Consider the following 23,948-nt stretch of genomic DNA (forward strand, 5'->3'; position numbering starts at 1 on the left):
TCAGGGTCTACTTTTAATACAGAAAATTCAACTTACTCTAAATGAAAAGCACATAATACTAAGATATAGACTGATTCAAAGCCTCCTTGCCACTGAAACCCTTTACCAGTAATAGAAGAGATACTTTAACATTTAAAATGCATTTTGAGCACGGCCTATGGTGCCTAATAAAAATGCAGCTAAAGAACATACAACAGATCTCTGCACCTCAGTCATACTGAATCACATAGCTTTGTAAAAATTTCAAAAGTATGTAACGACATACTGGTTTTGAACTGAGGTCTTCTAGTCATAGAATGCAGCTTAATTACCTGGAATCAAAACATTTTTAGGGCAAAGTTGAATTAAAATTCAGTATTAGCTGTATATACATAAACTTAAAAGATTTTGCTACCTTTGGTTTAAAGGATATAATGACTGAAATTGTACACTATTAAATCTTACATTTTTTTTCACAAAGCTGAGTAACTTTATTTGTTCTTCTGGCAACTTCTGTAATTTGCATTTTCTGTCATTTAATTTTTCAAGGTCTTCATTAAGATGCCTTTGAACAGTTTTTATACGCATATTGTAATACATTATTTTTTTCATTGCTGTGGTCTAAAATAAGAAATAAAACAACAGAAGAATAAGTAAAAAAAAGTATAGGTCATTATGAGTGGCATTATGTGAGGATGACACATTTTACATCCCAATGGTAAGTTTTTCTAGATCAGTTTCAAATTATAAAAATAGCTGGAGGGACCATGGCTCACAGAGTTCCCTACTTAAATTTAATATGAGAAATATACAATTTTAAAGATGCTCTTTGTGGATAATATTTACATGTGAGACATACTCATATTTATTTACAGGATGAGAACATGAAGACACTAAAGACCGAATTTACAGAATAGTATTATTTAGCTATTGAGACAGTACTACTAACATGCTACCTAAGTGCTGCTTAGGACAGTTGGATCAATCAAAAATAGCTGAGGGCAGCATAAAATAATCAGCCATGTTGTAAAAATGTGACCTGGTTTTAGTCATTTACCTGAAATACTGGAGTTTCTCTTTATCAAGAAATCTATACCTCAAGTATTATGGTGTAAATCTGGAGTGTTCTCCAGAAGCCTCATATGTTTGGATGGTGACTGGCTTGTGGGGTCACTATACTGAATGTGGGGAATCTGGTTGGAGGTGAGTTCTGGGTTCATAACCTAAAACTCTGTATCTTACTTCCCGGGTCCTCTCTTAGTTTTTTTTTTTTTTTTTGACATTTAATATAAATTTTATTATATTCAATAGAAGGACTAGGTACAGACAGTTCTTCAAAGATATAAGAATGGAAAAACAAAAACAAAGAATTGACGTTTGAGTAGATGAAATTTGTGGATTTAGAGATCTTGTTCTTTTGTAGTTTTTCAGTCTCCTGATAATGTGCTTACTGACATAGTATGAGAAAGTTACATCAATCATGCAAACAGTTCTGCTTATTGCTTCAGTGGCTAGGGATGTAAAAAACTTTTATTTTTACTGCTCCCAGAGGAAAACCTTAAAACCCAGAAAGCATGCAATGCCAAACACTATGCTATTACTATTTTTAAAAAGTTTTTAAATTAAAAAAATATCATACCCAAGGTGAATTAATTTTTCCTCTTTTATGTGTGTACACATACATAAACAAATAATTTTGACGAGCATTCTTGACTTGCATTTCTCTTGAGATCAAACCTCTTTTATCCATTTTTTTTATTTAAAGAAAGATTAAACAAAACAGAAAATAGGTAGAAATAGTACATACATTCAGAGAAAAAAAGAGTAAGAAATCACTAGTTGATGTCGTTTTACAAATAGTTGTTCAAGGTACAAAAATGGAACATGTAAAGTGGGAATTCAAACAGAGAGACTGAAAAAAGTTCTAATCAACTGTCCACCAAAAACTTAGTAACATGGTTGTCAATCCTATACATTTAAACATACATGCAGTTATCCATATCTTCATTTATGTTTAGATTAAACAAACTAAAGCAGGTTAAAATCATTTTGAACAAAGAATAATAGTATTGCTGGATTTCACTTCATGACACTCCATGATCAGCACTGGGTACTGTAGTGTCTTCTTTTTAAAACTGAATTTAAAGAAAGACTAAAAAACCAGAAAACGGGTAGAAATAATACATAATTTCAAAGAAAAATAAACAGTAAGAAATCATTAGTTGATGACTACAGATTGTCTTCTTACAAATAGTTATTTAAGATACTAAATTGGTGCATATAAAGTGGGGATTCAAACAGTGAGATTGCAACCAGTACTGTTCAACTATCCAAAAAAAATTTGAAATATGGTTATCAATCCTCTACACTTAAACATATATGCAGTTACCCATATCCTCAATTATGTTGACTTTCAATAAACCCAAGCAGGCTAATATCACTCTGAACAAAGAATAACACTATTGCTGGGTTTCACATTATGACACTCCAGGATCAACAATGGGTATTTTAGTGTCTCCTTTTCTTCAAAGTATCTGTTCATTTCATCAATTGTCATAAGATCAGTTCTCATAAACTGTTTATAGATTCTACACATGCATGGGTCTTAACATGTATCTTTTTTTTTTTTTAATTTTGAAAGTAGCAAATATGCAACAGCGCAAGACAGAACAAAGCCAGTCGAGACAATGCAGTGAAATTGGTACAGGATTTCACAGTAGGATACTGGGATAGTAGTACTAAGTACTATGGTATATCTCTTTAATTTGACAATAGCTATCCAGTCAATTATGTATTGTAAAATCAAACCAAAAATAGAACATTGTAAAACCAATTGAGAATACTGAATAGGGCAAAAGAAATATAACAAAAAGTGAAAACAACCTATGCCTTCAAACAGAAGATAGAAGGAAATCCCCCATATTTGCTATACTGCATATGGTCATCCTCCCAAGAGATGTTGAAATATCTATCCTCAGTAGGTAAGGGGGCAGGTGGGAGAAGGGTGCTTGATTTTCAGCTCGAGTGGAAGTTGGCTCACAGGTAATGGTTCTTTTCCAGGCCTAAGCTGCAGGTGCTTATCAAGAAGGCAGGTGAATAAGCTGCCTGAGTCCCTCCATGGCCGGAGCTCTGGAGCTCTGTTCTCCTCCGGGCCTGCGTTGCAGACACTTACCAAGAACTCCTCTCTTAGTTATCTCTACTTGAGCTGCCATGCTGTGATCAGCTTTCCCCTGTCAGGCTCTTGCACCATGATTTTTGCCTTAGAGCTCACCAACTATGCATAGACTGAGACCTCTAGAACTCATCTTTTAAACTGAAAGTCTAGAGTATTTTGTCTAAGCAATGGAGAAAGTGATTAAAACAGATTTTGATACCAGAAAAATCGGATTGTTGCTGTGGCTACACGTAAGCACATGGTTCAGAAACCTTTGGAACTGGCTTGTGGGAGACATTTAAAAAGGTTTGAAGGCTTCCCTGTAAGTCAGCTCCATTCAGCACCATGGGCTGCTGAAGGGAGAGCCAGATGCCAACCTTTTCCCTTGAGTAGGCACCATTCACGGACTGTGGAGGAAGAGAACAAGAAGCAAGCCCTCCCTGTGAGTTGGTACCATGCATGGGCTGCTGTGGGGAGAACCAGATGCCAGCCACTTCTGGTATGCAGACTGGGAGATAGGAAGAGCCAACCCCCACCGCCACCCCACCATGCTGTAAGAGACCAACTGATTTGGAGAAACACAGGCTGCAATGATAGCTATTGAGGTAATATAAAATTTAATGCTTGTAGTGCTTAGTGTTTCACTGACTTTTCAAGTCTAAAGCTGGTAGTCTGATCATCTATTCAGAGAATAACAATATGCAATGTAGAGTCTATGGGGATTGTTAATTCCCTATTTTCTTGTTTTGAAGTACTGTATAATTTTCATTATTTTGCTGGGTTTGGTTTTATTCTGTTTTGTCTTGTTTGATTTTATTATATCCAATGGCACTGGCAGTTGTTTCAAAGACAACAAGATACATTATGGTAGTCATTTTGGATTTGCTCTTTTATCTTGTTTTGAAGCCCTTTATTGTGTTGTTTTGTTTTTATTGATTCTATTCTGTCCTGTTTCCTTTGAGTTTTACTGTGACTGAAGGTACCGGCAGCTATATTTTAAAGACAGTAAGAGGCATTATGATAACAACTATTGATTTCTTATTATCTTGTTTTAAAGTCCTGTATCATTTATACTGTTTTGTTTTGGTTGGCTTTATTTTGTTTTAATGTGCTCAATTTTATTCTCTTTAAAATAAAAATTTAAAAAAAAAGAAAAGAAAAACGGTTTGCAGATGCAGGCTACAGCAGCCTGAGAATAATGTAAGTCAAGCTGGGTGGGAGGTTCTGTTTGCAACTCAGAAGACCAGAATACCCATAGCAGTGTAGAGGTGGTAAAGATCAGATGCATGTTTAAGTAGGAACAAGGAATTCATTGCCAGTGGGGCTAGAGCCCATATGTGTCATATTCTGACAGAATATCAGTCAACATTTTACCCATATCTTCAGACTTTGTGGGTGACTGAGATTAAAGGAATTATTCTGGTAGAGGAATTTTCAAGGCAGCCCAGCATTTTAGCCAGACACAGTGAAAATCAGGAGCAAAGAACAGGGCTAAGTAAATTGAAAAATGTATAATTTCCCCAGAAAGGAAGCAACAAAGACAGGGCCTTGGAGAACTTGTTTGCTAAAAAGATTAGCATTTAAAAGAAGCCTAGTACTTTACATCTAGACAAGAGGAAAGATGCTTAGAGGGCATCTTCCAAACCAGCAAGACCTCACTCTTCCAAAGTTCAAAGGTTTAAAGGGTAAAGGTAAACTCCTTTGAAAGAGTGGAAGGCCCAAGGAACCCTGTTTGAGAAGAATTGGGTTCCAGGGACTTCCTTCACAGTAATCAGTCATACATATACTAGGAGGCCTCTATAGTCATGGTCCAAAGGGACCTGGCTATTAATCAGTAGTAGGTCTTAACATCATCCACATGGTTCTGGTTTTATTAGCATGCAGAATAGAAGAGTTGTATGGTCAGGAAGGCTTTCACCAAGGTTTCAGAAGAAGACTTGAGAGGCCAAACAGTGCCCCTTAAGATTGCAGTGTGTAAGGGTATATGACTAAAGCTGTAAATACAGTGGAGACTCCAGAAAGTTGGAAAAATCAGAAACATGGATTGTCTGAGGAAAGATGCAGGCACCAAGCAAAGTCTGCCCAAGAGAGAGACTATGAGGCCTCCACTCAGCAATGCTATAGGTGCAGAGCCATCCAAACTCTTTGGAGCTCACATCTTGTCACAAATTGCTCCAGGTACTAGACAAGGAGCTATATGATTTAACAACCGTCCTGCTGGGTTTGGGTCCTGCTGTTGTACAATTTCTTTCAGTCCCTGTATTTCTCGTTTTTGAAATGGAAATATTTACCTAGTAACATTGTATGGTAAAAATGTTTGCCTGCCTTTTTTACAGGAGTTTATGACTTTTACAGGAGTTCACAGGTAAGAGGTACCTTGAATCTCAGGGGAGACTGGACTATCCAGCAGTGCTGTAACTATTAAAATTTGGGCAATGCTTAAAGATGGAACTGAAGGCATTTTTGTACAAAGAGATGTACATGAGTCTTGGTGGGGGGCTGGGGTAGAATTTTATGGTTTAGATATGAAGTGTCCCTCGAAAGTCTCATATGTTTGGATAATTACTACATTGTGGAAGTGCATACGTCATATATTAAATGTGCTGTAATGAGGTAGGGCCTGATGGGAAGCAGGTTACTAGGAGCATGACTTGGCCATGTACATCTCCCTCCTGGCTCCTCCTCCTCCTCCTCATTTCTTCTTGGTTGCCATACTGTGATCACCAGGCTCTTTCACCATACACTTTAAAATTGCAGCTAGCTGACTATGCATGGAATGAGTTCTTCTGAAATAGTGAGCCAAAATAAAATTCTCTTTTCTGTTGAAGGTGCTAGGTATTCTGTTTCAGTGATGAGAACATAACAAAGACAGTAAGATGACCCTACCCGTTAGTTCTCCTCCTCTGCGGGCTCCTTTCCCTCTTCTCCTCAACCTTTAATACCCAAGTAACACTATCCATCTACCCCATTGTCTTGATAGTACTTAAAGCACCCAGTGCATGGCTTTAAGTACTATCTTTCTGCTTGCACTTCTCCTGTTTATATCTCCAACTCGAGAAACACTCTCAAACAGTAGACTCATGTATCCAATCACTTACTGAACATGTTCCAGTAGATGTTGAAAGAGCATTCACACTTTGCCTAATGTTAAATTGTGATTCTTCCTTCTAAACCAACCCGTTCCATATTCTTCCTTAACTCATCAAATAACAAATGACTCTTTTAATTGCTCAAGCTAATAATTTGGAATTACAGTGGTACCTTGATTCACAAACACATTTGTTTGTAAACAATTTGGTTAACCAACAAAAGCATTTGGCAAAATTTTGTTTTTGTTTGAAAACTCTACATCAAGTGACAAACATGACATTGGACATCTTTCCCTTACAAACACAAAAGTGGCTATGTTTTGCAAAATCTTAGAACAAATTAAGTTTGAGAACAAAAGCATCATTGTATTCTCCATTTCTTCATCTTGTATGTTATACACAACTCATCAGCAAGTCCAAAGTGGTTCCACCTTTTAGTTATCACCAGAATTTGATTGATTCTTACCTCTGTCTCTATTAACACCTTGTATGAAAACATCCACATCTCTTATCTAAATTCCTGGAACAATCTGTCAAACTCATTATCCACAAGGATCCCTCTGAAAGGTAAGTCATTTTATTCCTCCTTTGTTTAAAAATTTTCAGTGGCTCCCATCTCACTCTAAGTGAAAGCCAAAGGATTTGAACATCCTACAGAGTCTCCCATGATCTGTGCCCACACTGCTGTCTCCATCTCTTACTTCTCTTTCCATCACGTACTGAACTTCCGCCATGCTGCTCTCTTTATGGTTGTTCAAATACACACAGGCACGTCCCTCCCTCAGGGACTGCGTACTTAGTGATCCTGGAAAAATCTCTCTCTCCAGTGTTCAGATGGCTGATTCCCTCACTCCATTTAGTTTCTGATCAAATGTCACCTCACTTTTCTTTTCCTAAGAAGTTTATATAAAGTAACAGCAGCCCTTCCTCCGCCCCTACCAGCCATGCCCTGCACTCTCCCTCGTTTTACTTTTATCATCTCCTCACATGCTAGCTGTTTACGCATTTAGCTCCACATTAGCTGTTCCCTTCCCACCAAAACAAACAAACAAACAAAAAAAAAAAAAAACAAGAAAGCAGAGACTGACTGAGCACTCATCTCTAAAGGATTCACTACTATTGGATTGATGAATGAGTCGATCCATTAATTTTGTAGAGCATATTCACTTTGCAGAATCTCTGCTGGATATAAAACTACAGAGATAATATTTGAAATTTGAAAAATATGATTATTAATGTCAAGTTGTGCTGTTTTCACTAAGCACTGTTTGAAAAGACATTCTTCTCTGTACCTCCAAAGACCCTGAACATCTGCTAGTAGGCAAAAGCTGTCACCCTTTGCCAAGTCACTATTAAAAGACGATAGTTTTAATCTCATACTGAATATGGGAAAGAGAATAATCTCAATCTTAAGAAAAAATGAAGACACAGGAGAATTTAAGAGGAATTTAATGGGATAGTAAGAGAAGACATGTTAAGACAAATGGATAAAAACACTCCTTATCTGTGTTAAAATGATGAATGAGCCACAAGGATACGGTAGGAAGGCTTTGTGTAGGCATCTGTCTGTGTGCTTGGCGCGTTCTAGTTACTCAAAACTATTTGCTCATGATTATCTGAATGAACAAATGGAACAGCAAGGGAAGTGACCCTGGACTAGGAAGGAGAAGTAGAAATATACTACATAAAGACTATTAAAAAGCATGGAGAAATGCCATGAACTGCATGATGAAACTGCAGTTCCTTTCGAGACATGAAAATGCAGCCTCCTTACTGGATGTTTACTGTCAGTGGAAACCCCAGAGCCACTCACTCTCTTCACAATTTCAGAGGTGCCACGGCAGTGTGTGGAGGGAGACGCATTACACCTCCTGAGAGTTCAGACCATCTTTAATCAGATTAAAATCTAATCTAATTTTGGCATACTTCCATTAACGATGGATATTTTCTAATTGTGATACGTAATATTCAAGATAAAAGGTGATTATTTGTTACATTTCTAATCTTTATTTAAACTTTCATTTTTGCATAGGTAGCACTAGTTTGGTTAATTTTAACTGATCATTTTAAAGGTTGCTTTCTTTTAGTTTTGCATAGGTGACAAACAATATAAACTCAATTTCAATTATTTCACTTTCAGTATTATCAACAAACTCCAGTAGTAACATTATCATTTCTATATTTTTATATGAAATATCCTGAGCAAATACCCTTGGGCAAAAGTAACATTGGAGACAAGAACTGACTGAATAATCCTGTGCACCATATGTGGACAGAACAAAGCAGTGAATTAACCAAAGTGAAGTCAGACATCTAATTAGGAGTATACTTACATCTGCCAGTTCCTTGATTTGCTTTGCTGACACATCGAAAGTGTCCAATCTCTCAAGGCAAGGCAAGTGATATAACACATGTGTGGAATAGTTGCACAGCTGACAAACCGGGTTGGTTTTATACTGAGAATCATTCAAACACAAGTCTTTTAAGGAAGGCAGCCTGGTTAAGTTAGTGAGGTCCTAGAACAATAGCAATGACAATGTTCAATTAATTGTGAGTGCCTGTCTGTAAAGGAAACACCAGAACACGTTAGATCACTCACAGTCTAATGTAATACATTCTAATTCATTCTTAAACACATTCATCTAGACAGTAAAATGTTTCCTTCTAGGAAAAGGCCTATTAAATTCCTGTGGAGAGGACCAACAATATTAAATGTCACATTCTATACAGCTGTATGTTTTATACATTTAGTAAGCCATTCTTTCCGGCTAGAGCCGGGGAGCAATCGCGTGAACACATGGATTCCTTCAGGCAGTGTGGCTGCCTCTGCCCAGCCCCTTCTGCTAACAATGCAAAGGCCCTGGGTTCAATCTCCAGTACAAACAAAACAAAACACCCCACGTTTTGTGCTGTGGCTATACTGAACTACCTGAAGTTTCAGAATGTGTCAGATCGCTCTGTGTTGTCTCTAGACCTTCATTCCTCCTGGTCCCTTTGAGTCACCTAAACTGCACTTCAGTTTCACACTTTAATCTGTCAGGTTCCAAGCCAGGTGTCTTTTTCTTGAAAGAGTTCCAATATGGTCCTCCCACAAGTTCTCTTAGTCATACTTCTTGTTGCTAATTGCTTATGAATCCAACAAGTTAGATGGCATGGATCTCTACAGGGTTTGGCCCTCCATGTACAGATTAAAAATGGTATTTGTATTCTTAAAGTACTATAAAAATAAAAACATAATAAATGCTTGAATCCATCTGTGGCAGAGGAAGCCTAAATATTTTCTGTTTGTACTTCTACAGAAGTAGTTGGAAAACCAGTGAGACAAACTCTTTGAATGCAGGGTTTGTATTTTACATTACTTTCCCAGTACTCAGCACTTAGAACACAACAGACTCAAAATAAACATGTGAACTGAGTAGTTATTGCCTTTCTACCAATATAAGCCATCCTTGTACCTTCTCATGACTAGGGTGTTGCCTTAGATAGGAAGACACTATGGCTATGTCAAACTTAAAAATATGCAATGTGTAAGTAGACTCAGATTCAGAGTTAAGGGAAATTCAAAGGAAGAACCAGAAAGCATTAATACTACAATAAAGTACAAATGAAATGGAAAAGAGGGTGGAGTCAGACTGCTAGAATTAAGAGTAGGACAGGCTTAAGTTGCCAATATATGTCCAAACAGTCTGGACAAGTGAGGATGTGGCTCACTGGTAGGACCTGAAGATAAGACTTGTCTTATAGTTGGAATAGGACTAAGCCAAAGTTGCTCTAAAAGGGAGAGTTTTGGAGAGTGCTATTCAGAGTTTTGTTTGGTCAAATTCTGTAAGGAAAAGGAAGCTAAATCACTGACTGTCCTAAGGAATAAGACATCTTTAAATTATTGGGTTGCACTTGACCACAGGTCTGGACTAGAAGATGAGGGTATAAACCCACAAGCCTTGCACCAAAGTCCTTGCCTACTTTCAAAATCCAGGTGACTCTGGAATAAAGAAAGACACAAAATGTCACTGAAAATTAGTGTGATGCCTGGTATGGATGCAAGATAGACACAGAAGTTTATCCATCTCCACTAGGATAGTATCTTTTTAGGGTGCAAGGAAAAGTTAAAGATAAAAATCTAGACAGCAAACTAAAAAGTGAATTCTTGAAAATGAAGAAGGAGATTAGGGTTGGGGGAGGAAAGAGATATGGGGGTAAAAGGATTTAAAATGATCAAAATGTGTTAAATGCGTGCATCAAGCCCCCAAAATTAACACCATTCTTCTCTGTTGCAAACCTTGTTAATTAAAAAAATCTAGAATAATCTAAAATCTAAGGAAAAAGGTGAATGAGCCATACAGAGTAGAAGATCATGAAAGGAAAGAATATTCCAGTAAGTGCAAAGGACAAAGTTGAGAATGTGTTAGCCATTTATAGGAAACAGTCCGATTATTGTGGCTGGAATAAACAAAGGAGAGAATAGTAGGATCTGTGGTTAGAGAAACAGTGCAAAGGGAGGGTAAAGTTATGTAGAGTTTCATGAGCAATGTAAGAAGTATCTTCTACTCTGACAGAGATAGAAGTTGATGGAGGGCTGGAATAGATGAATTATGTGATCTGACATATTTTACAGGTCCCATCAGGCTGTTCTCTGAAGACTAGATTGAAAGAGCAAAGAGAAAAACAAAGGAAGTGCTAATGGGGAGCTTTTCCCCCTCACCAGTGGAACCAGGCTGGTAGGGATGTGGTATAGGAAATGGGCAGACTTAAATATATTCTAAAGGGGGAGCCAACAGCATTTGCTGATGAATTGGATGTGGACATGAAGGGATAAGAGGAGTCAAACGCAATGATCAAGATTTTGACTGAAGCTACTGGCAGTGCAGAAGGCGGCAAAAGAGGGCTTAGTGGAGGGAAAATCAGCCTGAGGTGGGACAGAGGCTGTCTATGGCTCTGCAGAGCTGTCAAGGAAAGTACAGATACCAAGCTGGGAGAAATCAGTAGATTAACATCATATGACATAATGAGATTAATTCTCAGAATGAATGCAGATAAAAATGAGAAAAGATCCCAGGACTGATTAGGGGTAGTACAGCATTTAGATGCCAGTAGAGGGTTAAACTTCAAAAACTTAAGAGAGATATGAGAAAGATGGGAAGAAAATTAGAAGAAAATGATACCCTATGAGCGTACTAAATGTTTATTTGTTTGGTTTTAGTAGTGAAAGACTATTAAAGCTCAATTAATTGGCTAACTCTCAAATTTCCTGAATGAAATTTTCCTTAAAAAGGGGGCCATGTCTTCAATAAAATGATTCATATTTCATGTTGATAAATAAAAATGAGTCATTCCAGTTAAATATACCTTGAAAGAACTTATTTGATTACCAGAAAGGTTTAATCTTTCCAACTGTTCATTGGCATCAAGACATCGACCTTGAGTTGAAAAAATAAGAAAAAAAGAGTTAAATTCCAAAGTTAAATTTTATTCTGAGTTATGTACTGTCATTTCCTGCATATAAACAAGAGTAAGGTATCATTTATCAATACTAACCACTGTTGAACAGACACCTTCACATCCTATAATCAAAGGTTAGAAATGCTTTGCAAAGATGACATAGAAATAATCTAAGTGAAAGAAATCTAAGTATGTATTTTTATACTGATAAAAATGATTGTAGTATTATCTCAGATTTTAAATGAAACAGTACATACCAATGCTGCTTATCAGATTTCCTGCAAGGTTGAGATCTTTTAAATTCTTCAAAGTCTGCAAACCCTAAAAATTTAGACAACATGCCACTTAGACAAGAGTAATTAAAATATACATTTGCAGGGCATCTCAGATAGATCTGCTTAGTTCTCAAGGACTGTGAGCAGGAGTGCCGTGTGCCTTGCGAGAGCAGAACGCAGTGTACGCCCAGGGAAGCCACCTTTTTGTTCCTACAAACTGGAATCTTCAGTTATTGAAGGAGGTAATGTGAAGGGGAGTAAAGAGGAGAGGGTCGGGCAGAAGAACATATCACACAGACGTTTATGATCACAGGCAAGTTATTTAACGTCTCTGAAACTCTTTTTTAAAAAACCTTCAAAGAAGGATTAACTATACCTTACCTCTTAGGCTTGTGTGAAGGAAGAATGGTGCATATGAAGCTCTCTGAACATGAAAAAATGCTATAGACATGTTAATTTTTGACAATAACAATTAGTCACAAATATTTTGGCCTTTCAATTAAACTGTTCTCAGACACTGTGATATAAAGTCTACAGTAATAACTAGTTTTACATACAAATCACTGAAATTATCTTACCTCAATATTTTTAATTGTATTGTGGTTCAGCCAAAGAACCTCCAATCTGGTTAATTTCTCCAAATTTTCAATTTTAGAAATTTTATTATAATATAAATATAGTTTTTTCAAATTTCTACATTCTTCAAGACCTCTGATTTTCTATTTTAATAAAAGAGATTTAATAGTGTTAGCTTATATTTTTTCACTAATCCTTCTAATAGTTTCAAAGTACATTTTCCTTTAAATATTACATTGCATTTCAAAACCAATATCCAGCAAAATGACCTAAGAGTTTCTGAGGGAATATATAGCCCACCATTAAAACACAGCTATATTTAATTTCACATATTTTCTTTCAACTTTGATCAACTCTATTTTATATACGTATAATCAGAACATAAACCTTTTTTGGATTTTTTTTTAAAACTTAAGGCATCTATAATATTTTCATAACCTTTTAAATTATAATACATAGTGAATATAAAATATTTCATAAAATTTATAATTTTCTTTAAAATTATAAGTGAAACATTTATAATTTTTGTCTATCATAAATAACACCATAACAATTAGCTTCATATATAGTTGCTTTCTGCAGCTGAATTATTTTCTATGATAAACTGTTGCAATAAGGATTTCTGAGTCAAATGGTATGTACATTTCTGTGACTCTCAAATGTTCATAATACTGTTGTCCAAAACAGAGTCTGACCAATAGTATCTATGTGACTGGACCAATTTTACTTACTAAGCAATACTGGCTATTATATGATTTAATTACTGAAAAGTAGAATGTGTTTGATTCCTTATTTCTGCTGCTTTTTTTCTTTGTGCAATCCAATTTGTATCTCTGCCTTTGATCTGTTTGGATCCATGTCCCTTGCAAACATTTTAATAAATTATTATTTCATCAATAATTTAGATGGTACTCCATTTAAGATGATGTGTTTAAACTTACCTCTATGTAACACTCAGCAATCCAAAGTTCTTTAAGCTGCAAACAAGTTTCTAGTCCTGAAATTTCTTTTATGTCTTGAGCAACAATTGTAAGACTTGTTAAACTAGGAAACAATGATAATCCAACTATACAGGGATATCCTGAAAAAAACATCTCCAGTTTTGAAGCATCTGATCCTTCTTGTTTGACCATCTCATAAGATAATCCATTGCACATACACTGTTTTAAAAGAAAGAAATTGATTTTTATCTACTTTAATACAAAGACATTTGTCATTAGAAATTATAGATTGTCTTTTACACTGATGCCTTTTTTGTATTCCAACAAAAGAGACAGTTGTACCACATACATGATTTGTCTGTATTTCTAAAAGGCTTGGGGCAGAAGAAATATCCTTCTAGGCACAGAAAGGATCATAAAAATGTTCCATTTACTATCCTTGCAAATGTTATTGAAAAGATATTTGACTCACCAGTTCTTTAATTATTTCTTCTTGGCTTAGGTTTTCACTTTCAGTCATCTTCTAAAAACAGTGATCATAATAATATATCTGTCAACACAATGAAAATTTAAACACTAGCATCTTCTTATCCTAACTTGAAAGGGTTTGCAGAGATACCTAGCTTGAACTACCTCTGTGACTTGAAATCTACACAAAGCACATTACCAACATGGTTTGAACCCTGAGACTCATTCCATTTCTGAAATATTCCATTAGAAAGTTGCTCTTTTAATTCTGAAAGTAATTCTGTCTCTCCATAACTTCCACCCTTTGGTTGTCATTCTACTTCCTTGGTTCAAGTACAAATGTAATTTTCTACTGTACAGTGAGGTCTCACTACTTGAAGTAATCATTTTTTCCATCGCCCTTACCTTGCTCATAATTCTAGTTAAAGAGACTAAAAAAGTTCCCTCATTATATGTTCGTTTGTCTCCTTTGAACAGCCTCCAATTTATCCTGCTTATTATATGATGGTGCTCCCAATTGAATAGTTTTCTAAGTGTAATTAAAGGCAAGAAGAACTTCAGACCTTAGCAGCTCACTTGGCATGGAAACAAGTATTTATTATGATGAATTCACCAATTTCACCTTTATTACATATAAGCCAATGAATTCTTAGATTCAATAAAATTAACCCAGTTTTCAACATTTTATTATTTCATTATATACTTCTAGACATTCACTATCTGAAAATACAGGAGTCTTTTCTTGACATGATGATTTAACAAAGAAAGTGTGTAAAAACCATGTATATTATCATTCCACTTCTTACAAATTCCCCCACAGATATGTGCATATATCTGTGTGTGTACATGTGTACGTGGTTATGCAGTGGGAAATATGGAAATGTACATACCAAGTGCTTTTTGTATGAATTACCTGGGATGCAAGTGAAAGTTGGTATAGATGAAAGTATTACAGAGATTTAGGAAAAAATTAAAAAGAAAAAAGTTACACTTTTTTAAAAGCATGTTTGGCATTGAAAGTATGATTACACAACAATATATTCATTCCACTGTTTGGCACACATTTGGAGTGTTTCTGTTTGGGAGCTAAGTGAGTGTTTCTCTGAACATTTTGTCACATACGACATAGCTATATATTTTTAGGGTTTATACCTAGGAGTGGAATAACAAATAACTTTTGTGATATGCATTCATGATCCTCACATATACAAAGTTAAGAAAAAAATGCACATATGAGTATATATCTTAATTCACAAAAAATTTGAAAACTAACTTTTGAAAACAAACTAATCTATAATATCAGAAGTCAGGATAGTAGCCACCTTTCAGGTTTAAGTGGCCAAAAGGAAGTGAAAGAGGGGCTTTTATTCTGATATATTTTTTTTTAATCTGGGTGCTAGTTCAAAGAGCACATTCATTTTGAGAAAATAAAATTATATATCTAAGATTTGTCTGATTTCCACATGTTATACTTTATGAATTTATCCTTAATTATTTTAAAAGCACTTATATGCTCAGTTTTATGTAGTTATGCAAATTCATGTACATGTGCAGGTACACAGATAACATAATTTTTTTTTTTTTTGGTACCAGGAATTGAGCTCAGGACATTGTGCTTGCCAGGCAGGGACTTGTGCCGCTGAGCTATATCCCTGGCCATGATAACATACATTTTTAAGAAAAAAAGATGGTGACTTCAGTCTTGGGTTTATCTTCTCTCCCCAGATCCTGTTAGAATGACCAGAGAAAGATGACAGTAAGACTGAAATGTAAGGTGTACTAGGGAAAGAGCATCAATTTCCAGAAATATTGAGAAAGATTTTTTGAAGTGATATATATGGCATTAAAGACAGGCAGACAGAGGCAGACACATGCCTTGAGAAGAGAGTAGTGAACACTTAGAATAGTCAGTGTGTTGTGAATCCTAGATCTTTTGCCTCTAGTCTTATTTTTCTTTGAGAAGAAGTTGATGATGAAAATATAAAATGTATGCTGCTGAAGATCCAGCTAAAGTAAGAGACCTATCCATTTGTGGTGCCTTCAACTTCATGCTGGCTATGTGAAATTTTCTAGCAACAATAAAAGTGGAGAAGAAAAGTGACCAGATCAGTCTAAGATTTGTGATCTGAAAGGTGAACACTATGGGAGTTGGCTGGCTTCTGATTCTGTTAGGGAACCAGAGAAGACCTTGAGCCTCTTGATGGACAGCCCTATAAACTAGCCTTCCCCAAATGCAAAAGAATGGCTAACCTGGCCAATAGGATATTCACCTCTTGATGCACTCTAAATCTTCATCTGGTGATCCTGAGTCCATTTGTGATGGGTAAAAGCATATGGAGACTTACAAGTCTCAGGGCTCCATATAATTCAGATACAGTTATGCAAATTTTAGGATTGTGGTTTTAGAAGGACATTTTGTTTTGCTAATTTACTATTGAATTAGCATAAGCTTTTTTTCCTAAATGACAGCACTGATGAAGAAAAAGTAAGATGAAGTGAGAGATAATATGCATATTTCTCTATCAAAAATATATAATCTCCTTAAAGGGCTACTCCTTGTTTTTAAGGAATATCTTCTACTGAAAAGGTGGATATCAATCTTTATAATGCAATCTCAATCAGAACACCAACTGAGTTTTAAAAACTCAATATTAATAATAAATTTTATTCAGAAAAATATCAAAGAATAACCAGGAAGTTTTAAAAACTTATGGGTGGAATTTTACAATACAGTAACAGTAATTAAAACAAAATGATAGAAACACAGGTGCAGAGAGTTAAGGAGGAGCACAGACTAGAAAACTCAAAATTAGGCCTAAGTACATGCGATCATTTGGTGCATAATGAAGGAAACAGTTTGATTTCTTCTGGAGTAGATGCTGTGGATACAGCTGGATTACTCTGATCCCCATTTGATGGCTTTGGAAGTTTTAAGGCAAGCTTTGTCCCTCACACACTAGTGAATAGCCAGTCTTTCCTTGACTGCTCATAGACATTTAACCAAAATATATGGGCTTTTCTTTATGTGATGGTGGGGCTACAGAACCTTCCTTCCTGCACTATGTGAATAAACCCAGGGGAAGAATACTGGGGCCTGTACTGTATGTGGGCTTTTGATGGAGGATCCAAATTCTTGTAGGCTGTTCTTTACCAAGTGTTCCCTTGCTTGATCACTCTCCCACTACAGTGTGTGTATTATCTGGTGTGGTCCAAGAATGGGGTAGAGGAGGAGGGGAGGATTGAGAATCATTTCCATCCAAGTAGATCCATCATGTAACCACCCATATCCCCACTACTAACACCCTATTCCAAAAACCATTTTCTCTCACTACAACCAAAACTTAACCAGTCTTCTTGCTTCTGCCCCTGGCCCTAAAAAAGTACATACAGGAATTCTTTTCAGTACATAACACAACTCATGTTAGTCTTCCACTCAGAATCTTCAAAAGCTTCCATCTTACTCCTCAGAACACCCAGACTGCTCACAAGGGCCTGGAAGATAGTACATGATCTGGCTCTACAATACTTCTCTAAGCTTTGAGTCTGTCAGTCTCCATGTTCACTGATGTGCTCCCAGCACATCATTTCTTGACAATTCTGCACTATGCTGAGTATATTTTCATCCCACTTTTTTGCATTTTCTACCCCTCTCCCTCTCCTTTTCCATTCTCTCTAGATGCTCTTGTCTTGTCCTCAATGGCACAGGCGACGGCATTAGGCATACATTCCTTCAATACCCTTTTCCCTAAAAATGTATTTTTTCCCTTCTGACTTCTGTCTTAATAGAAGTATTCCTCATTTTGTTTACAATGAGTTTTTCTTACTGTGTACTGATCCCAACCTTTTTCTGTCTCAGAACAAGGACTGTTCAGTGAAATATTCCTTTCTCATTTATTGCCATCTTTCCTTCTCTAGGGTCTCTTTTCACACTTCATATGACTATTGGATCTTGTGATGTTCTGCTGTCCTGTATTCTGCTAAGAATAGCTATTTTCATTGAAGAGCATCTATATAATCATTAGCAACACTTTTCAGTCCTCAGACAACAGCAATCTGAAGACATTTCAAGCCACTACAGCTGCTTTTATAAAAACAAGGTCACCAACAATGTCCCAGATACCAACCACTGGATGTGTTTTAGCTCTCAGCTTGACTATGTCATGGCATTTGACAATGATGATGACTCTCTAAATTTTTGTCTTCGATTTGCTTTTTTTACTTGGTTTCTCTTGTTAGTCAAAAACTACATTTCAAATTAACTATTTTCTTCTTGGTGAAAAGTTACTGATCTTATCTTCCTCTTTCTTGTGCAACAAATACAATTGCCCAGGCAGAAAGCTTTAACTGTGTGTGTCACGTCAGAATTCAATGCACTTTCCCACCAGCTCACTTCTCTCATTTATACCTTCTCTGATGAATTTATACTCTCAGTGTAATACCTCCTCTGATGAACCGTTTTTCTTATGGTCTAAATCAGAAACCTTGGAAATATCTTTCCTCGTGATTCAGTCATTCATTCAAACCTTATGTAAATACCTCGTAAATTTTTCTCCTCTCCATTCCAAGGGCTTCTGCCTTCCTTGAGGGTACCATCTGGTCCTGTTAATTCAATGTCCTACCTGCTGTCACTCCCCCCAGTCCATCCTCCATACCCTATGGCAGTCAGCCTTCTGAAAGGTAACTCTGCTCCTGCTACTCCACTCAGAAGGTACTCACAGCTGCCGAGGTCTGATGCCTGCCTGTCTCTCAAGCTCATCAACCTTGACCTCCAAGAGCACCGCAATCTCTGACACAACCCTGGAATGTCTCTGTACTTCCCCATATCCTTTCTCTCCCTAAAATGTCTTTACTCCTTGATTCTGTGGTGTATGCCACATATCCTTAAAGATTTAAATCAAGTCCTCTCTAAAGAGTTTACTTCTTTCTTGTTGAATCATAAACATCTTTCTTATAACTGGTTTAATCCAGTACCTGCCCAACATACAGCACCCATCATACCTATCAGGTTATCTGATAAAAGAAAGGAAAGAAAGAAACTACAAACCAGCCTCTCACAGTGCCTGGCACATGCTAATTGTTCACTGAAATTTGTTAAATGATCTGAATTTTGCTATATGTGACCATTAAGAGTATAATAACAGACTAAAAAGGACCATGTGTCTGCCATCAAAGTTGGGTAAAGAGTATGATCAATGACTTTTCCACAAAACATAAGCCTTATGTAATCCCATTATTTCCTTCCTAGGGGATAGAGGGATAAGAATCCACCAACTATCACCATAAGCAGTTATCAGGTGGGCTGTGGGCGCTTGGTTCTCCCAGTCCAGTACCTCAATGATGTTCAAGGAGCTGCATAGGTGGCTGTGGTCAGCGTCCTTTCTTCAGCCCCTTAAGTCATCCCGACAGCCTCCAAAGCCAAGCCACCTCCCTGTGTCTCATGATTGTCATCTACACTGCACCTTTATGGAGCACCCTTGACCACAAGATTCCCGGTGCCTGCCTACAGGGGTGGATGCCTGAAGCCCACAGGTAATCAGTGCTCACCGTATGGAGACAGGGAGGATTCTGAGCAATTCAAGACCGGTCCACCCTAGCCTAAGGCCTGCAGTGTACCAAACACAGAAGGCGGTTGCCTAGAAAAGCAGCGCTCCGCCCCCCACGACCTCGGCCTAGGGCGCAGAGGCAATAAGGGAGGGGAGAAGCCGCGGGAGACCCGCGTCTGCATCACGTGACAGCACCCCCGACCAATCAGCAGAGCCAGGGGTCCACCGGAAGCCCCCGCGAGCGCTCTTGGGAGGCGTCGGCCGCGGTCGCCCGCGGCGCCTCGGCGGCTCCTGGCGTCTCCTCGGACCCCGGAGAGCCTCGGGGAAGGGCGAGTTGCGGGGAGCTGACGATGCCTCCTCCAGTCTTAGCTTTCTGAACCGTAAACTTTTGACCCCTCGACGCCCGGGTCCTGAGGCCCGGCACTGTGAGGTCACAGCTGCCCGATGGGGCGGGCCCGGCCTCGCGGTCCCCGCCTTCCTGCGGAGCGAGCAGGCTCCGGCCCCGGGGAGAGGTCCCCGGCCTCGGCAGGCTGCCGGTGCCTTTAACGCCTGCAGAGTCCCCAGGAGGCAGAGCGTACTACACTAAAGCAGAACGTGAAGGGGCAAGAGACCTCTCAGAAGTGGGCAGAGGGCCGGAGAAATAAGTGAAGGGAGAGAAGGCAAACCGAGCCCCTGCTGCGCTCCTTTCCTGCTGGGTGCACGTCGGGTTTTGACAGCGTGTCTGACAGTAATGAAAATTATTTGGCCAACAGTTTTTATATTGATTACGTGTTGAAATACTATTTTGGTATAGTAGATAAAAAAATATTGAAATTATCGTTTGTACTTTGAAAATGCAGCTGCCAGAAAAACTTAATTCTCCGTCACTCGCATTGGTTTTCTTTTGGTTGGCACTGCACTCTTTGTGGTTCAGGGGTTTGTTTAGGGTGCTCTGGACTTTCAACTTTCAGTTCGCGCCGTGTCTGCAGTGCTCTGTGCCATCACCAGATGTTTACCTCAGTCGACAGACTGATTTTAAACTGCTCTCTGGAGAAAAATAGCTCAAATTTTAGAAATACTTTCATTTATCTAACAGCTATCAAGAATTCCACAAATTTTAAAATTGTTTTAATCGGTCATCGATAGATTAAAAGTAAACTACTTAAAATTATTTGTGCTTAAAGACTTCAAATTACTGCCCAAAAATCTGATTCATATTTTTTACTGTTATCTTTTTTATCTCTGAAAATCTAAAGATGATTGGGGACATCTTTTTCTATCTAAATTATAGAGTACAGGTCAGTAATTTACATGTCTAAACTTTGAAATAAACCAGATGATGTGTAAGATACGTGAATTATCAATGTCAGACTTCTCATTTGGACAGTACATTACATTGAGATGAAACAGTTTACCCAAGTACATTGCTTTGCATATTTTCCAAGTGTAGAAAGGGTTCTGATTGTCCTAAACAGTAAAAGACAGGAAAAGAACACAGTTTTCTTTATACAGTATTACATAAAGGGTAAATATAACAATATTATTATTTCTAGGTGGAGCTCAAAGACTTGGCCTGTCAGTTCCTGTATGGCTGTAGACTAGTTAACGGTTGGTGACTTGTGAGCTAAAGACCACAGTAATTCCTAGAAGAATTGCCTGTTTGTTCACACATTCAACATATTACTTAGAGTTTGTAGTTAAAAACCACAGGAGGAACACACAAACAGTAACCATTAATATTAATCTTTTCTCACTTTAAAGTTTCTTTGTGATATGGTTTTATGGGTCAATACAAAAAAAAAAATGAAAATTGAAACCACTAAAAAGCCAAGCAGGTTAAGTAATCATTAAAAGTAAACTAAGACTTCATCTCTCTATTCATACTCCTAGACAGGGGCCACTCCTTATAAATTTAAATCTGTTTGTTTATGGGAAAGAGATTATCTTGAATCTAGAGACAACTGGAAAGATAAACTACCAAGAGTAGCAAGTTTATTGCATTAACTCCTAAAGACTCATATATTTTAACAAAATATTGATGACTTTGCAGATCCATATAAGAAAATTGCATTGTATAATAATTTTTGTTAAGTGAAAAATTTTAGATTGTTTGAAAATTTATTTCTCAAAAAAGTACTAAATTATTAACTGTGTTCTGTTTGTAATGCCTTTAAATTTAATTTCAGAAAACTGAAAAGTATGGAGATTTTGAGTGCTAATGTGATTTTTTATATTCTTAAAGGCATTTGGTCTTTATAAGAATGCGTACTTTCCAGCTAATGATTTAATTGGATTATCTGTAAAAGTTCACTGTCTCACTTTTGAATTTTATATGTTATAGAAATCATAAACGCAGCACGACTCAGGGTTAACTCTGGCAATGGAAGACATAATTATGTGATGCCTATAAAATCATCATCAGAGGCTTTCATTGTCTGGCAATGAATATTAGTAGCCAGAAGGATGAATATATTCAGATCCAATTAAAAGCTGAGAGTTGTTTAAAGAAGAGTTTTAATTAGGTCAAGAGGATACTGTTTTTTTAATAGTTCTTTCAAAAAAAGTCTTTGTGATTTGTTGATATATAACAAATTGATATAATGTTGATATAATGGACAAAATTTTCATGAAAGGCAGCCAAACTGGAATTGCAAAAAGGTACCTCCATTGTCTCCGGATAATTTAACCTCTTCATTTTGCTATTATAGTTCTATGTGTATTTAGCTCTCAGGCAGCTCTTGAGGGACAATGAATTTAAGCTGAGAAAATAGCCTTAATCTGTTAGATAACAGAATAGGTTTTTTTTTTTTTTTTTTTTTTTTTTTTTGTGGGAGAACTCTTTCTTCGCTTCCTTTTTTTCTGTCCATTCTTTAGTCCCTAAATTTGTGAAATCAGTTGTATTCCTCAGGTCCAAGCATATTAATGTGTTGTTCCATCATAAGCCTCTTCGTTCATTTTGGGGATCAGACCTAGCACATTTACACCATGCTACACTCATAGTCCTTTTCATGTTTTTGTTTTGAGACAGGCTTAGTAAGATGTTAAATTGGAATTAAACATTTGATCCTTCCGCCTCATTCTCCCAGAGTTCTGGCTTACAGATTTGTGCCATTTTTTCTCTTATCTTCAGGTTTTTTTTTTCCATATCCCACACCATCTCAAACACAGGCACAAGTCTAATGTTTCTTTTAAATCTTTACATTTATACTGGAAAATTAGGCAGTGCTATTTTGTATGTTTGTATTTTTAATTTACATAAATAGTATCATAAATTTTATTCTTTTTTGTTCTACACTATTTTAAGATATACCCATGTTTCTGCATGTACATCTAGTTCATTATTTCTGCATTCTGTATGCTATTCCATAATGTGTGTTACCACATTTTGTCTTGGTTATGTTTTCATAGTGAAAGGCCACTACTTTGACTCCAGTAAAAAGCACTGTAATGATGGCCTTATAATTGTTTTCTTAAGGACAGTTTCTCTGGGATATATACAAAGGATAGGTTTATTGAGAAAAAGGCAAGCATACTTTTAACTTTCAAGAGTGGCTCTTTCATATTTCCATGCCTTCACATTGATCAAAAAATTCAGATTTCCATAATAGATAATTGCCTCCGGAGAGGGTGGCTTTTGCTAAGTCTTTCCACTCATTAGGAATAATCCAACCCTGAGTCAAAGAATCTAGAACTGCAATAGTATAGGTTGCAGTCGGGCCGTATTGAGAGACTGTGGCCTTTAACTGTTTTAGGGCTGTCATGGTGAGAGGTGTGTGTATCCTAACCATTTGTGGTTCAGTACCCTCTTCAACATCCCATGGGGGAACAACGGCCTCCATGACTGGGAACGCCATTTTGGGCTGACTGCCAGATGCAGGCGCCATTTTAAGAGTACCACGAGGCTTACTGGAGGCAGATACCATCTTAGGAGAACATATAAGTCTGTGTAGCTCGGAGGGCCTGCAAGTGAATTGAAAGATTTGGCATTCTTTTTCTAGCTGTATCTGTTTTAAAAGATCCCTTTTTCTTTGTTATAATTCTGCTAGCATGCTAGAAAGTTGAGAGCAGACACTAAGTGCATCATCATAGACAGGGGGCTTAATGGCGGCCAGTGCCACAACAGGGTCAGGGTGGTATGTAGAGGCTTGCTATGCTAGGTGTTCCCAGTCGACCTCTTGAAAATCAGAGAGGTCAGGGTATAAAGACTTATATGACTCTCCAATTGGCTGTGGAGGGGTGGGGGGCCGCCATCTTGGAACCTGCCAATCATGACGACAGGAGGAGGTGGTGGCAGATCGCCATCTTGGAGGACCTCTAACAGGCCATCAGCCTCTGCATCTGAGAGATCAGAGGCTTCAGATTTTTCTGAGGACGGTTTTGGGGTAGGATTAAGGGAGTTGCGCAGGGCAGCCTCACCCTGTGCGACCATCTCCTCAACCTGAGGATCTGCATGCCGCCTAATACGCAGCTCAGAGATTAAATTCCAGTATGCAAAAGTGGTCACC

General features: G+C 37.4%; 1 protein-coding gene across 4 annotated transcripts in view; it reads right to left on the bottom strand.

Annotated features, from left to right (window-relative positions):
• The window catches only part of Lrrc9 (leucine rich repeat containing 9), a 91,239-nt gene extending 71,598 nt beyond the window's left edge, over positions 1 to 19,641 (bottom strand). For 2 of the 4 annotated variants that reach the window (XR_010044938.1, XM_063241294.1), the window contains exons 1-8: positions 19,466 to 19,640; positions 13,926 to 14,003; positions 13,454 to 13,672; positions 12,515 to 12,655; positions 11,919 to 11,982; positions 11,569 to 11,639; positions 8,556 to 8,738; positions 445 to 600 (exon numbers count right to left, since the gene is read on the bottom strand). Coding sequence is in view for 2 of the 4 variants with exons in the window: in XM_063241294.1 (XP_063097364.1) it covers positions 445 to 600; positions 8,556 to 8,738; positions 11,569 to 11,639; positions 11,919 to 11,982; positions 12,515 to 12,655; positions 13,454 to 13,672; positions 13,926 to 13,973 (882 nt within the window). In the remaining 2 variants the exon portion in view is untranslated. Of the gene's footprint in view, positions 1 to 444; positions 601 to 8,555; positions 8,739 to 11,568; positions 11,640 to 11,918; positions 11,983 to 12,514; positions 12,656 to 13,453; positions 13,673 to 13,925; positions 14,004 to 19,465 lie in introns of all 4 variants that reach the window. The other 2 variants (XR_010044939.1, XM_063241295.1) reach the window with 2 other exon arrangements.
• Positions 19,642 to 23,948: the final 4,307 nt, after the last annotated feature.

Source organism: Cavia porcellus, unplaced genomic scaffold (assembly GCF_034190915.1).
Source record: "Cavia porcellus strain 051 isolate PalLab524CR breed Dunkin Hartley unplaced genomic scaffold, mCavPor4.1 scaffold_31, whole genome shotgun sequence".
NCBI classification, from domain to species: domain Eukaryota; kingdom Metazoa; phylum Chordata; class Mammalia; order Rodentia; family Caviidae; genus Cavia; species Cavia porcellus.